The following is a 16,828-nucleotide window of genomic DNA, read 5'->3' as shown; positions in this document are numbered from 1 at the left end:
GCCTCGGAGGTGATGCGGTGGAGGAAGGGCCTCGGAGGTGATGCTGTTGTCGTGCACATCAGGATCCTCGCTGGTGATGCAAGCTGACAGGGAGAAAACAATGGGACTCGCCGGCCTGTAGGGGAACATGCGTGGAGCGCAGAGCACCTCTCGGCCCCGTTCCCAAAAGGAAATGTCACGACACAAAAACATCAGGGCCTGTGGAGCCCCTCTCGGGGCAAGGGTGGCCTGCGCAAGGGCCAGCGGTTGACCCCCCCCCCCCCCCCCCCCCAACCTTCTAAATCATCCCCTCATCCTCTCTCTCTCTCTCTCTCGTTTCTCTGGCCCAATCCCAATGTCCCCCCTAAACCCTCAAGCCCTGAGCCCTCACAGACTTATTGACGTCACCTGGTGAAGTGATCGAGTGCGCGAGGCTGCAAGGGCTCGAATTGGTATAACAAGGAATGGGACAGCACTTGTGACATCACATTACGTTGACGTGAAAACATATTTCTTACTATTGTGGGCGTGGGGCTTTTTTTAAATCAATTTGTAAATTGTACATGTTTTTCTTGTAGGCCTTCGTGTAAATTAATTTTGGCTGAGTCAAATCCCCTTTACATTATCAGAACTCTCTGTGTTACCCTCAAAACATTTGTTCAACTTGAAATCATTTCATTTTGTGGTCATATGCGATCGCATCTGCGATCAAATATCAACCCAACCCAGTATTTGTTAGTAGGATCGCATCGATCCTACATTACTGCCTGTGATTCTTGTTTGTGATGAATCCAAAAGTATTAACTTAAGAATGATAATATATTATGTATACACATTCCTGCACCTCACAACTCTTTCCATATTCATGTTGGAAATCTCAATTCAAAGAACACTGCACCGAAATGGGTGATTAATGTCATACTGCTTTTAACTGGGCAATCATGATTTAGAGCAACAGAAATCAATGTAAATTATAACCATAGCCTACATATTTTTAAACAAATCACATTATACAAACCCATGGGGTTAATAACCCATACTTAAAAATAATGAAACCAAATTTATTATAAGGCTACTTGTGCAGATAAGCAAGTCCAGCTGAAAACATGAAAACATATTTTGTTCTGTAACGTGAACGTTAGGGTTGGTTGATCTGTCCGTGCTTGTTTATTGGCTGTTCTTCAGGTAACCCCGTGTTTCACGTCACGACGCTATGAACTGTGGGTAATTCCCTTGGGCTAAGTCTGCAGAAATGCAGACTTACGGGAAGGGGCCATAAAGGGCTCAAAATGGCTGCCGGAGAGCCCTCGCGCACTTGCCGAGTTGACATTGGGACACCCCTAAGCCCTCGCGGACTTCGCGGGAGCGCGCCCTTAAGTCTGCGAGTCTGCAAGGGTGGACATTGGGACTGGGCCTCACTCTCTCTCACTCGTTTCTCTCTCCTCTCTCTCTCTCTCTCTCTCGTAGAGGCAGCAGCAGCAGCGCCGCTCATGTGGTTTCAACGTCCCTCCCAAGTCACATGTGAGAGAGAGACTCGATTCATGACCGAATCTGGGCCAAACCTGCCCAGAGAATCACATGCATGGCCTCTCGCTCTACACCCGCGGAAGAAGACAAATGAGAGTGAGAGAGGAGGGCGGGGGGGTGGGAGAGGGGGCGGAGGAGTGAGGGGGACGGGGGGGTGTGGGGGTGAGGGGGGCATATGCAGAGTTGGCACTGTAGTAGAACTGCAAGTCCTCTCCCCAGCCCTGAATTAGTTGGCGAAGCTCGGACATTAAAGTGTCTTTGGCTATTCCTGCCTACCTATTTTCATAGGTTCACGTTTAGCTCATGCTTTTATACTGTAGCTACATGATGTTAGCTAGCCAGGAAGTATTTTGGTTGGGTGATCAAATTACGCTTTAGACTTTCTGAGAACACCGTTGCAAAATATTGGTTGAACGTCACTTTCAGCAGTGTTTCAACAGCTCATTAAGTGCCATAAAAGGCGAGTTTTGGCAAAAGGCTCCAGATCATTAAGTCAGAGTAACCGGAGATCAAAACAGAGCAAACAAACCACATCAGTGAAGTCAGAAAAACATGTTGAGCCAAGGCTTTGAAGCAGCAGATAAGTGTGGAGTTGTGTTTGACCGCTGGGATACAGCTCTGTAGGTTAGCTACCCACTAACAAAAGCAAAAGTCAATAATTTATGTGATCTTTCTCAGACTCATTCAAACTTCTCAGAGACAGTTAAGAGGTGTTGCCCTCGCTCTCATCAAAGGCAAGATACTCAGGCAGGAGAAAAAGACCTGGGAAAGGCTGCGTTCAGCCAGCAGCACAAACAGCGTTTTCACTGAGCAGCTCGAGGAAACATGGTCTGAAACAAAAAACTTGACCTCAAAAGCACAAAGCAAGACAAAAGGAAAACAACTGTGGAACAGTGACCCTAGGGGAGTGAGCGAGTCCAAGGCAGCTGCCCGGATGAACGCACTGTGGAAGAAAGGCGTGGCTAAGTAAACATTTCCAAGCCCTTCCAAAAACAGCCTGGACTGTAGCTAATGGGAGGGCCTGCTGGAGCTAAAAGGGCGTCCAATGGGGCTGTTCAGGCCCTGGCTTCTTTTGAAGGCCCCTTACTCAAGGGTAAAGCGGAGTCAAGGGATCCTCTTCGTTGCGACACTGGGGGCTTAAAGCCCAAGCAAGTAAGGGGCTCCGCATCAGGAGAGAGGCCCCATGTATGCCTAACCCTCACCCTACATACATGGAGCATGTGCCTCAGCAAGGACCAATCAATAGGCTCTGACGCCGGTGTGTTTACCAGCAGATTGCCCATGACAAAACCCGCAGCGAGAACGAGAAAATATCAATCACTCCGTAATATGACATACGATTACAACCCTGAGTTTATCCCAGTCTAATGTGGTTGTAACTGATGCTTAATCTGTGCCAAAAGCAGGTCCACAATGAAACACAAAACATATTGATCCATTTGTTCAAAATTACAAACTGTCCTACTGTTGTTACAATAGCTCAGCAACAGCTTTCCCACGGACTGCAGTCTGTCACTGTCCCACACCAGTCACCTGACCAGTCCTTCTCCCCCTCAGTGGTCAGTCACCTGACCAGTTCTTCTCCCCCTCAGTGGTCAGTCACCTGACCAGTTCTTCTCCCCCACAGTGGTCAGTCACCTGACCAGTTCTTCTCCCCCTCAGTCAGTCCCAAAACAATTCCTCACTGTCACCCAAGTGACAGATTTAGCAATTGGCCTTCAGATTATGAATAAAGGTAGCCTACCTTTGCATTCCTTTACAATCTGTTTCTTAAGCCACTAAATTAAAGTTGGCATGTGTTACTAAAAGACCATGCGGCAGCAATGTTAATTTCGTCAACGAAAACTATGACGGAAATTATTCGTAAACGACCTTTCGTTATCGTCACAAGACTATAACCAAGTAAAAATGAATTTATGATCACAAAAACTATGATGAAATCTATTGACAACTATACTAAAATATTAGGGACTAATATGAAACTATATTCTCAATGTCAATGCAAACCAAGCACACCTAATACAGAAATGGTCAACCCTATTGCGATTGTGTCTCCTTTGTTGTCTGCTCAGGCCCAGAGTTGTATGATTTGCTTGGTCTCTCACATGTCTATAGACCATTAGCTAGCACGTCTATAGACCATTAGCTAGCACATGTCTATAGACCATTAGCTAGCACATGTCTATAGACCATTAGCTAGCACGTCTATAGACCATTAGCTAGCACATGTCTATAGACCATTAGCTAGCACATGTCTATAGACCATTAGCTAGCACATGTCTATGGACCATTAGCTAGCACATGTCTATAGACCATTAGCTAGCACATGTCTATAGACCATTAGCTAGCACATGTCTATAGACCATTAGCTAGCACATGTCTATAGACCATTAGCTAGCACATGTCTATAGACCATTAGCTAGCACATGTCTATAGACCATTAGCTAGCACATGTCTATAGAGCATTAGCTAGCACACGTCTATAGACCATTAGCTAGCACATGTCTATAGACCATTAGCTAGCACATGTCTATAGACCATTAGCTAGCACATGTCTATAGACCATTAGCTAGCACATGTCTATAGACCATTAGCTAGCACATGTCTATAGACCATTAGCTAGCACATGTCTATAGACCATTAGCTAGCACACGTCTATAGACCATTAGCTAGCACACTAGCTAGCACACGTCTATAGACCATTAGCTAGCACATGTCTATAGACCATTAGCTAGCACGTCTATAGACCATTAGCTCCACATGTCTATAGACCATTAGCTAGCACGTCTATAGACCATTAGCTAGCACATGTCTATAGACCATTAGCTAGCACGTCTATAGACCATTAGCTAGCACATGTCTATAGACCATTAGCTAGCACATGTCTATAGACCATTAGCTAGCACACGTCTATAGACCATTAGCTAGCACACGTCTATAGACCATTAGCTAGCACACGTCTATAGACCATTAGCTAGCACATGTCTATAGACCATTAGCTAGCACATGTCTATAGACCATTAGCTAGCACATGTCTATAGACCATTAGCTAGCACATGTCTATAGACCATTAGCTAGCACATGTCTATAGACCATTAGCTAGCACATGTCTATAGACCATTAGCTAGCACATGTCTATGGACCATTAGCTAGCACATGTCTATAGACCATTAGCTAGCACATGTCTATAGACCATTAGCTAGCACATGTCTATAGACCATTAGCTAGCACATTTCAGGAAGAGGAATGGAGCCAAATATGAACAAAAGGCTCTAAAGAGCTGGCCAGGGAAGTGACCCTGTCAGTGTGTAGGTGTCCTTGACCCTGTCAGTATGCAGGTGACCTTGACCCTGTCAATATGTAGGTGTCCTTGACCCTGTCAGTATGGAGGTGTCCTTGACCCTGTCAGTGTGTAGGTGTCCTTGACCCTGTCAGTATGGAGGTGTCCTTGACCCTGTCAGTATGCAGGTGTCCTTGACCCTGTCAGTATGCAGGTGTCCTTGACCCTGTCAGTATGGAGGTGTCCTTGACCCTGTCAGTATGGAGGTGTCCTTGACCCTGTCAGTATGGAGGTGTCCTTGACCCTGTCAGTATGCAGGTGACCTTGACCCTGTCAGTATGGAGGTGTCCTTGACCCTGTCAGTATGCAGGTGTTCTTGACCCTGTCAGTATGGAGGTGTCCTTGACCCTGTCAGTATGGAGGTGTCCTTGACCCTGTCAGTATGCAGGTGTTCTTGACCCTGTCTTGTTTAAATATTCAACAGAAACTACAAGTGATGCATTTTTGCAAGCATTCCATTTTGGCTTCTCATCTAAAAAATATTCTTGAATGCATTCTTACTTTCTGTTTGAACTTTAGAGGAGTGTAGTGCCCCTGCCATGAAGATTTCTTGTTGGCATTATGCATATGTTGTCGGGCAGTGTCACTTTGTCACACGAGAAGTGTGTGTCGTGTGTGTATGCGTGTCTCGTGTGTGTATGTGAGCTATGTGTTGAATGCGTCTGCTGAGGGCCTGCAGGAGAGCCGTTGTTTTAACTGGTAATCTGGCCCTGATTAGCCAGGGACTCATGTGTTTACTTTTCACATGTAATCTCCAGCTTGCCTCGTCCTGCTGCTAACTAAACAGATCTGGGAGGGGGGACCCCTAGGCCTGCCGACACGCCTAATAGGGATGGAAATATCCGGGCCTTTTGTTGCCGGACTCCAGCTCTGAGCGTCCCGCTAACCCCAGGCTTTAAACAGACGGTCCTGGTGACCGTGGGGAGGCCCAGGCAGGCTGGGTAGACAAAACAGTCAAACCCCACCTCCAACCCTCAGGAGCCCATCGCTCCCACAGCGCGCTGGGGGCTAGGTCACAGAAATAGGCCGACCACCACAAACCAGGCACTTCTACTACAGCTCCATGCAACCAGCAGAAACACACAGTCTGGAAGAGAAGATGGCAATATCCAGAAAGACTGACCTGGTACAAGACAAGGCTAATTTGGTTTAACATCATATTGGTCGAGTAATACAGCATTATCCTTAAGCAGTCCTAAAAGTTGATACACTTGTGAAGGTTTTATTTGAGATGTCAGAAATTCACAGAAATGTATTCTGTCAATACATTAGCCTGTGATTGTCACGAGGGTGGAACCACACACGATGAGCACAAGACATTTACACATGTATGTTTTCTGGCGATACAATGGTATGAGTTCCACCTCTTAAATCATATACCAATTACTACAAATAGCATTAGGCTTTTTCAGAACGAGATGGAGAGTGGTGAAGGACAAAAGATTGCTTCTGACCCCCATGTGAAGAATTCAATTTGAGAGCATTCCAGTCCCGGCCTGCCTAGCAACAGTGCATTTCAGAATACTTCAGACTCTGGAAACCCAGAGCAACTGCTCGTTATAAACATTGCCATGTTACCTTTATAAAGGCTTTACATTTACCCAGGCAAGTCTTAAACCTTTCCAAGAGTTTTATGGTATGGGAAAAGAGTGAGAGACACTTTTGAACAAAGACCACTGACTTGAATGTTTCTGAGATAAAATATCTCCTTTACAAGGCTATGTAGCTGGAGAGAAATGTAGAGTTTGCAGAGTACTGCAGCGAGTCCACATCTTCTTTAAAACTGAGATGTGCTACTCTTAAACGACAATAAATGGGAGTTCTTTCAAGAAAATCAACAACTTCAAGAGCTGACACCAATACAGGTTTTAGACTAAAATGGAAAACCAATCATTGTGAACTCACTTGTCTAACATAAACATAAGGCTTTTAAAGATAATCCCAATGGCTGAGTTACTGGAGATATGGGTGTAGTAGTCAAACCAGAGCTTTAAGAGAAAATCAAAGCACTCTGGTCTTACTCAGCGCTACCCCAGCAAGAGTATAGTTATATGACCAAGTGGGAGGAGGTTAGAGACTCACCTTGACTCCCAAAAAGAGTCCGTTCTAACCCGATGGCCAAAGTGTTGCATTTCACTCTCAAACACCAGGCAAACAATGGCGCCCATGCGTTGCACACCGGCCAGTAAGCATGTACAGAACAGATCCTCTGGCTGTGGCAACAAAGTAAACGCTGTTCACCAATCTTCACTTACTACTACATAAGCAGGTCATGCACTGATCTTCCCAAGCTTATCTAGAATGTCGTCATACAGTATAGGCCTTCAATGCTGAACATTCAACTAACATTAGAATAACAGTAGATTGCTTTGTTTATTTACATAATGCTTTTTTTCAATAAGGGGACTAATGCTCAAATCTCCACTGAGCACTTTGAACTTTATTAAAGAGAACTCTCCTGCTACTGGGCCATTTCTACAATATCAATGCTGTGTTTGATGACACTGATCCAGAAAAGAGTGGACATGTTGAGGACTCAGGGTATTGATCTGATGTCATGTGGAATCAGGTCTTCCAGGCCTTCGCTCTCCTCCTGCCCTTGAGTCACTGGGAATCCAGATGTTCAACTGCCACTAATTGAAAGACGACTGGGAAACAGACTGCCCTCCCAGCTGCCAATGCCTGCGTTTGAGCCACGATGACTCATTTTGCCACGATGAGAGCATAACGTAAGACATGAATGAAACAAATCTCCCCCAGGCAGAAAACGACCAAAGAAAAGGTATGATCTAAGCCCCATATTTTGGTTCAAATAATCCAAGAAGGTCCACCTCAGAGAATTGGAGCTCAAGCCCGGGGCAGCGTCAGAGAAGTAGAATGTGAAGGGATTTCATTACTCGAGGGGTACGGAAACTCTCAATTATGGCTCCTATAAGCAATGTGCAACAGAGAGGGTTTTTTCAGGTGTATTTTTAACCCAGAAACATCTTGTTTGAGATTACTGGTTGGGGTGCCATCCAAAGCCAAAGGAAGCGTGCCACACAAATTGCACCTGATGTGATGATCCAGATGATAAAAGCAGCTTTGCCTAAAAGCATTGATATATTCCAGGGGTTTTACACAGCTGTGTAACCTCAGGCAAGTGGCCACCAATTAAAGGTTGTTGTTTTCTTCCGGTGAAACACTTTATGTCAAACAAGTTTGTCAAATAATTTTAGTCAAACGATTTGTCTAAGAATGTCCATTCCAGACAAGATGTATGGGGAGGGGGGCCTATCTCTCTCTGCATCGGACTGTCTGCCTACTGGAAACCAGAATGTCAGAACTCCTGCCACATCCGCTCGAAATGCAAACACAAATTAATTGCGACCCCGTGGGTAGGGAACACCCATTGGCCACATACCAGCTTCTTCTTTTCCAAAGAAAACTTCTGCCCTTCAAAAGCAAAAACACAATGGTCCAGGTTCCACTACCATCAGCCTTTCAAGAGCCAACTGGCCAGTTGAGGTTCTGTCCCTGGTGAATTATGTCCAGGTTCACTGTAAACACAGCACTGAGCCAAGTGAGAGGTGCAGTAACACAAAACGGCTGAGTTATGAAAGTGTGAAAGGGAAGGCTGTATGATGGGGCTGCCTTTCTGGTTTGCGTGAACTGCTGAGAAGGTGGTGGAGGGATGTTCTGCCCTGGGCAGTGTAAGTGATACATTGGTCAACCTCACAATGTAGATAGGATATGTAGGGCACGACCTGAATGGATAACACACTATAGGCAACACTACGAAGCCATGCATCTCTTCTAACAGCAGGGGAGTTTATCACTGGGTACCACCTATCTACCTTTTCAATTCCAGCTCCATTCCATCGCCTGAGCCATGTCCTCTTGGATTAGCCTAAAACACTCCTTCTGTACAAGAAATAACTGCCTTAGTTGAGTCTTTCAGTGAGTCTAACCACACAAATAATGAATCCAAAGAAACGTCTGACCCTAGTGTGTAAGAGCAATTGCAAGGGACATTTTCAGAAAGAAAGAAGCAAATAAAAGCCTTTGAATCATTTCACCCCTTCAAACCCATATCAGCCAGGGGAGAAGTTTGACTTAAAAGGTCTCTCTTGGTCTCTCATCAGGAATTGTATGTGTGACACATGGTTCAGTGGAATGACATACAACAGCACTTAAGACTGAGTAACACCAAGTAACACCTGCTTTTCTGTAAGATTTTCAACACCTGTCAGATGGTCCATGACAGCTTTTACCTGGGAAGGATGTTTAAGGGGGGGGGGGGGGTCCAGGCTATGAATCACTACAAAAAAAGGGGTGAGTCTCTTTGATTTTTTTTCCCCTGAGGAGACATATCAGGTAAGTGATTCAGTTTGTTGACAAACAGGCGTTCTCTTTGTCTGACTATAAGCCTGATGTAGCTTCCCAAATATGCTAGCAGTGGAGGGACTATACTGTACAACAACAACAACAAAACACAAGCCTTCCTTGGAAGCACGCAAATATCCACCGACAGCATTCCCACCGGATATACCAGCCTTTAAGACACATTAGTCTGAGGTCCACAGACCTGTAAAGACGGGCATTGTGCACTTCCATTACACCTGACAAAGCCCTTCCAATTTACTATCTGCTTACGAGGAACACTTTGGAAAACACTTCAGCTTCCACTTCCACTTGTCTGCATTTCTTTTTTGTTATCCTAAATTAAGGTTCTCCTCTCTAAATCTAATCAGATTATCTGCCACAGAGTTTTGCTGGGGGGTTTTGTAACTTGAAAGTCGTCTCAAGTCATTGATAACAATTCCTCACTGAAGCAGAACATGCTTGACCAATATGAGATGCACATAACATGTTCTTCTCACTACATATGATGTGAGGAAACAATGCTTAACCCTGGGCATATTAAAGGTTAATCAGGGCCAACCCAGTTTTGTGAGCCTAAGGCCAGTACTATTCTTCATCTGATAAATCACATGCAAACTGAACCACGAGGTGAAGGAATCAGTTCACCACAACAGTTGTGTAGTGACAGTGTACACAACAGTGTAACCTACAATCAAACATGTATAAATAGGCGTGTTGAACAGGACAATGAGACATATGAGCAGGCTTAACTGTGAAGGTGTCAACATCTGTGAATGGTTACTTCTGTTGTTTAGTTAACCCATAAACAAAACAAGGTTGTAATATACTTCATATTTCAGTGTGCCGGTCAAAGGATCAGTGGAGAGGACTAAAGTTCAACCGGGGAACTATTGTGTACAGAAAAAGGGCCTCAGAGATCCAGTAGTGGGTCTTGGGTGAATGGGAGTTCAGTTGTTTGTTGGAATTCTACCTTTGTGCTGTGTGGATCCTGGTGGTTTGCCTGAGTCCTTTATCCAGGACAAGAAATGCCACAATGGAATCCATCTCTCTTTCCATCCATTTCTTTAGTTTTCAACATCCTATTCATCTTTCATTATCTGTACAGTTCCAAAAGCCAACGTCTCATGTTGCAACAAATTCTCAGCTCACAATCTTTCTTTTCTAAAAAGCTGTCATTCATCCCACAGACTCTAGACTTTCTCATGTGATTATGTTCACTGATCTTTGCACTATATGTCACTCATTAACCAAGTCTTTTCTTTCGAATGTTAAAAGGTACATTAGAACCTTTCAGTAAGTCCAGGTTTAGGCTCCTGCATACTGAGAGTAAATATCTTTAGACCAGAGCATCCTAACATTAAAAAAAAGGGAAAAAAAAGAAATTACTAGGACAGATTGAAGGCCATGGATCAGTCATTTTGACAAGTAAACCCTGTACAAAACGCACTATAAACAATAAGTGGATAATCCAATGAAGTAAAATTGGCATGAAATGGTGTCATGAAGAGTATTTATATTGTTTCAGTGCATATAAACCTACACAGATGAGGTGCCAATAGCCTACAAATAACTTTTAATTATTTGTCAAAATAAAGCCTAATAAAGGGAAAATCAATACTTAAATCTGTTGACGCTCCAGACAAATACAAATCAGTGTATGAATACAGTGATCTGATCTATCATCTTGGTTATACTCACACAGGCAACACATCCATATGGTAAGGTGGGATTCAAACTCTTAATGCTAAAACTGACCAATTTAAACTAATTTCCAATCATTAATCATTACTGTTAGCCGTTTTTCAGGTCACTTTACACCTGACAGCAATGACGCCTATACAACTCGGGACGCTATAAAGTCATTTTGAGCTCTGGAAATAGACAGTGAAAATAGACCACAAACCCTAACCCACCATGTCTGACTCCATCCACTCCTGCTATGCACAATATAAAGCAACAGGATATAACGCACATCAGCAATTCAACTTATAAAATGGTCTATTTCTGCTATTGGATCAGATAGAAAGGCAGGCTAGCCTATTTTAGAATACATCGAATATTAAAATAAAAACAATTGTCTATACATCAATAAAACATCTGCCGCTTTCAACCACCATCAATAACTGTATTGTATTTAAATGTATTATGCAATTAAAATGCTTTCTACAAACATGTCCAAGATTTAAAAACGTGCATTGCATTCTAAAGGGGATGTTAAACTACAGAGAAGTTGCGCAACAATTTAGCAGTTTACAACTCAAATGCCAGGACTCAGGGGAGATACAAGGTTTCTACAGATCCAGAGAAGATACAAGGTATCTACACATCCAGAGAAGATACAAGGTTTCTACACATCCATGCACCACAGTTGATCTTACCTATTTAGTGAAGCGCTCACTTCCATTGAAGTTCTGGTAGCACCATTATCACGACTGAGATGGTCGCTGCTGTGTTTTAAAGAAGTTTTCAACAATTCCTGAGCGGCTGAAGAAAGACTATTACTTTTATCTAAAAGTGGATGATCAGTTAGTGAGTTGCTCTGCTGAATGTGGTGAGCTTGTTGTAATAAAGTAGCTTGAACAGCACCAGGCGAGGAACTAGAGAGGAAGTGCAGCTGCGCTGATATCGGAGCGGTCCCCGTCTCGGGAGAGAGGAGCAGAGACTCGGGTTGATCCAGATCCACACTTCGGACTTTCCGCAGCTCTTTCCGTCTCCACTGGGAGTTTTCCCCGGTGCTACACTTCGCCTTACCGGGACTGCTTGGAATACCAGGGTAACTTGAGTTTCCCTGAGGACCGCTTTCAACGTGTGTGCCGTTATTAGAGTCAGATATTCCCGACGACGAGGTCCGGCTCCCCGCCGTCGCCATTTTGTGTGCCGGAGTTGATCACTTATTGGGTTCTATGGAAGAGAGGGAGTGGAGGGGATTGGGGGAGGGTCGGGAGGGAGGAGCGAGAGAACTGGGATGTTTACATACGACCGTAAAAGGCGCACAAGTTTGCGTAGTGTTCGTAGCTTTACGCAAAGTTCTGTATTCTCTCCAAAATTGTGAAATCCAATTTTGTTCAAGGTTGACATGGAAAAGACTTGTTTGCTTTAGGTCTTTTCTCTTAGTTCTCATACTTATCTAACACTTTCTCTGTCTTAAAAACATGTTACATGGTACATTTTGGATTCTATGTTGTAGGCTACTGTACCCATAGACGGATTATGAAACGATGGGCCCCTGGGCACAGACACGTAAAGCCCCCCCCTCCCACCCATTGAATGTTTAAAACATTTTTTATTTGCCCAAAGAGACAACATCCATTTTGAAGATAATTTGAGAGAAATCACAATAAAAGCAGCAGCTTTACCCAGCTCGGACTTGCTTTTTGGATTTTTTCCCACAAGAGTTGAAGGGCCCATATTGCATGGAATACTTAGCCCCTCTAAAGTACTGTAGATAAACACTTACTTAAAAAGGTATCATGATGGTTTCTTTCTTGTGACATCTTAAAAGGGAATATTTAGGCTATTGCTTCTCAGCAGGATTTTGGGGCTCTGTTATTGACATGAAAGACTAAGCCCTTTTTGACTGTGCGACAAGAAATGCTAAGGGCCCCTGAGCTCTTGGGCCCCTGGGCCTGGGCCCGGTAGGCCTGTTCAGTAACATGTCTTTGACTGTACCACATTACCACAATGGTTTTGAGCATCTATGAGCAGCTACACTTTGACATGGCCTCGAGACTTATCAACTAGGGCAAGTATAATACTGAGATTCTATAAATGACCACTAACGTCTATCTTTCTGTCTGTCCGTCCGTCCATCTATCTATCTATCTATCTATCTATCTATCTATCTATCTATCTATCTATCTATCTATCTATCTATCTATCTATCTATCTATCTATCTATCTATCTATCTATCTATCATGTAGGCTAACACAAGTTTTATACAGCAGCACTCTGCTGACATTCTAATGACGATGTGGTTTCATTTCCCTGAGACTTGCTTGAAGCTGCCGTGAGGTCTATGACCATCTCCAATTCAGTGTTCCTCTTTTCCTAGGGCAGCCGTTGGTCTGGGCAGGCTGTGAGCTTGGTGAACCTGCAAATGATGTGTCCCTCTGAATCTATCTTTTGTCTCAAATTGTGTTGTTCATGTTATATAATAGGCTTTTTAATGAATACAAGGGGTGGAATGAGTTTAAGGTGGTCACAGCCAATAAGTAATGAGCATGTAGGCCCAAACAGACCCAAATATTGTCAAGAAGACTCATTTACAACAAATATGTACAGTGCTCTTTAGTACACCTCCCAAGTTGCAGTGTCAATCAAATGTAGGCCTAGTTATTTGCAGACCGTTAGAATAACTGTTGTTTTCACATGTCTCAAAGATGATAAAGGGCTCATTTGAGGACAAGGGATGAAAGGGGCAAACATCTAGATGGTAGTAAATAAATAATATAATCCAAGTCTTATATTTTTCTACCAATGTCCAAAGCATTAACCTCATTTGAATGGAATATGAATGGCATTTCATTAGCCTACTGTTTATGATGTAGGTTTGTTATACTTTTGAAAATGACATTATTTTGTCTTTAGGAGGGCAAACTATACTCTGCAAAAAAAGTAACAGAAGTGAGTGGTTTAGAGAGTATTTTATTTTATTCAGGCCTACCTAAAGGAATACAAAACAGCAGAAGAGATCTTGGAACCCTGGGCAGGCAGAGAACCCAATTTCCTGTCAATGTGGATCCAATCCGTCACTAAGCTCTATTCATAGCACACAGGCTTCCTGTAGCTTCTGCACTTCCTGCTCACATGTCCCTGTATAAGACACACCTCTTCACATGTTCATAGGGTTAGGGTTAGGGTTAGGGTTAGATAACTAGATTAGATTCTAACCCTAACCCTGTACACGACACACCTCTTCACATGTTCATAGGGTTAGGGTTAGGGTTAGGGTTAGGGTTAGATAACTAGATTAGATTCTAACCCTAACCCTGGACACGACACACCTCTTCACATGTTCATAGGGTCAGGGTTAGGGTTAGGGTTAGATAACTACATTAGATTCTAACCCTAACCCTGGACACGACACACCTCTTCACATGTTCATTAGTCTGTGGTGCTTACGTCAGTAAGATGGAGAAAAATCAAGGAATGCTACATAGTAAAACAAAAGTATTTCACATAAAATAATTGTATAATTAGTGATTTCAAAGCTGTCTAAAAGCAGAAATTAAGTCAACAAACCTAATAATCATAGTCATAATACTTGAATAATTGTATTGCATTTTATACAGGTGCTTTATGTTTGAGTCATTGGAAAGCCTGATCATTAGCTATGCTAATCTGAACATGTTTAACAATAGATGGAATGGAATGACCAACATATTTAGTTGTTTAATTCAGTTGTATTGGAAAATGGACATCCTTTCAGATATATATGGTACTGTATAGTAGAACCAAATCAAATTTGGCATATGGGCAACCATAGTGACCCATTGTGCTCATCTCCCATTGGTCAGTGCCTCACAAAAGGCGCAGGTGAAACCAGCTTCTGTCCCAGTAAACCCAAACACACATACAGTATCTTCTTTCACTCCCACAGTTGTTACTCCACTGGAGGACAAAATACTTTGGGGCGTAGTCGAGTCAAAGGTTTCCTCGTGCAAACAACAGTCTACATTACCACTATGCCCCACTACTGCATAGCTGAAATAGAGTTGGCATGCTTGTGGGACTGTGAGATCCTGCTCTTAAAAATTTTCCTGTGACACATACACAGTACAGTACCATCAGCCATTAAAGTGATGGGCAGGTTGATGAGAAGTCTAAAATGACATCTGTGTTGACTGCGGATTCATTATGGTAAACAAAGGTGGCCTCCTGGTTTAAAGGAAAATGCTCGTTTTTGACAACCTGGACCTTATTTACGACATATTATAAGAAGTTTGACTCACCCAGATCACTTTTGTGTTGTTCGGAGGCCTGTAGAAGAAATTTAAAATCCAGCGCGAGCCAGTATATCCATGTAATGGCGGCGCACGGGGCAAAGGGAATGCAGTTTCTCAAAATCCATTTTCGGCCGCTAAACGGTTGTTTTCATCAATCAGATTGCATGAATCGACAGTTGATATTCCTCTACGCGAGCCATTCTTTCGGTTTTCAAATACGTGGTCTGTAGCCTCTGTAATATGATCTTTACACTGGCTATGCTCCCTCACATTCTCTGCGCTACGATCGGATTGTTGCTGACGAATGACGACGACAATATTCTCGGCACCAACTACGATCGTAGCGCAGAGAATGTGAGCCGGAGAATAGCAGGCTGCGCGCTGGCCTGTGCGCATGCGTGCTGGAGCAAGTGGGGGAGAGGCTTGTAAAGATCATATTACAGAGGCTACAGACCACGTATTTGAAAACCGAAAGAATGGCTCGCGTAGAGGAATATCAACTGTCGATTCATGCAATGTGATTGATGAAAACAACCGTTTAGCGGCCGAAAATGGATTTTGAGAAACTGCATTCCCTATGCCCCGTGCGCCGCCATTACATGGATATACTGGCTCGCGCTGGATTTTAAATTTCTTCTACAGGCCTCCGAACAACACAAAAGTGATCTGGGTGAGTCAAACTTCTTATAATATGTCGTAAATAAGGTCCAGGTTGTCAAAAACGAGCATTTTCCTTTAATATGGGCCTTGAATGAACTTAAAGTGACCGTAAATTGAATTCCGAGATTTGTTTCTTAACACATTATACATGTTAGAGTACAAGTAACTGCTGAAAACGTGGACAGTCTGTAAACTGTCTGTAAACCGTTTTTCATCTTTTTTATTTTCCTGATTTTAAAACCAGGCTCGATGATGAGGCCTACTTATAATGGTGAGCATTGTGATGCATAAGTGATGAGTTTAAACTCCAGTAGGACAGTCTTGAGAAATGGTCTAAAGAGCAAAATGAGCATGAGAATGAGAATATGACTGAAATAAGTTTTTTAATCATTCTGAATGTTTATTCTAACTCAGATTATTGTGAATGCTTAATGAGACACTAAACTTTGATATATGCATTTTTACTATTTTCAACCAAGTTTACAGGGAAACTGTAAACTGAAAAAAATACATCTGTAAAGGGTTTAAGGTTAATCCGGACCTTAAATAACATGTTGTAGGATCTGCTACTTGAAGCCTTTAATCTCGACACCTTGTAAATCAAGATTAGATGCAGAGAAAGCCAATATTTGTACTGAAGAGCAGAGGCCCATGCAGTCCGTATGGAGCCCAGGGGACACATGTATGTTACACTTGCCTTAAAGCCTCTGGAAAATTGGCTTGAAATAGTAAAAATGCATATATGATATAAAATGTTAGTGTCTCTTTAAGCATCCACAAAAATCTGAGCTAAACTAAACGTTCAGAACCCTTCGAAAAAAGTGTTCAAAAACGGCTCATTTCTATGGAGTCAAAATGAGGCCAGAAAGCATTGTAAACGTAAGTGAAGTATTGTAAACAAAAACATATGAATTGTAAACGTAAGTGAAGTATTGTAAACGTAAGTGAAGTATTGTAAACGTAAGTGAAGTATTGTAAACAAAAAATATATAAATTATTACTTAATTATTA

At 42.9% G+C, this 16,828-nt stretch overlaps 1 protein-coding gene across 1 annotated transcript in view; it reads right to left on the bottom strand.

The window, feature by feature from the left end:
- The window catches only part of map3k1 (mitogen-activated protein kinase kinase kinase 1, E3 ubiquitin protein ligase), a gene marked incomplete at its 5' end in the record, with an annotated part of 46,004 nt that extends 33,924 nt beyond the window's left edge, over positions 1-12,080 (bottom strand). The window contains one exon of the mRNA XM_084442179.1: positions 11,590-12,080. Coding sequence (XP_084298305.1) covers positions 11,590-12,080 — 491 coding nt within the window. The remainder of the gene's footprint in view (positions 1-11,589) is intronic.
- Positions 12,081-16,828: the final 4,748 nt, after the last annotated feature.

This window comes from Borostomias antarcticus, assembly GCF_949987555.1.
Source record: "Borostomias antarcticus genome assembly, chromosome: 8".
Classification (NCBI taxonomy): Eukaryota; Metazoa; Chordata; class Actinopteri; order Stomiiformes; family Stomiidae; genus Borostomias; species Borostomias antarcticus.
This window is presented reverse-complemented; position numbering and strand designations above follow the sequence as displayed.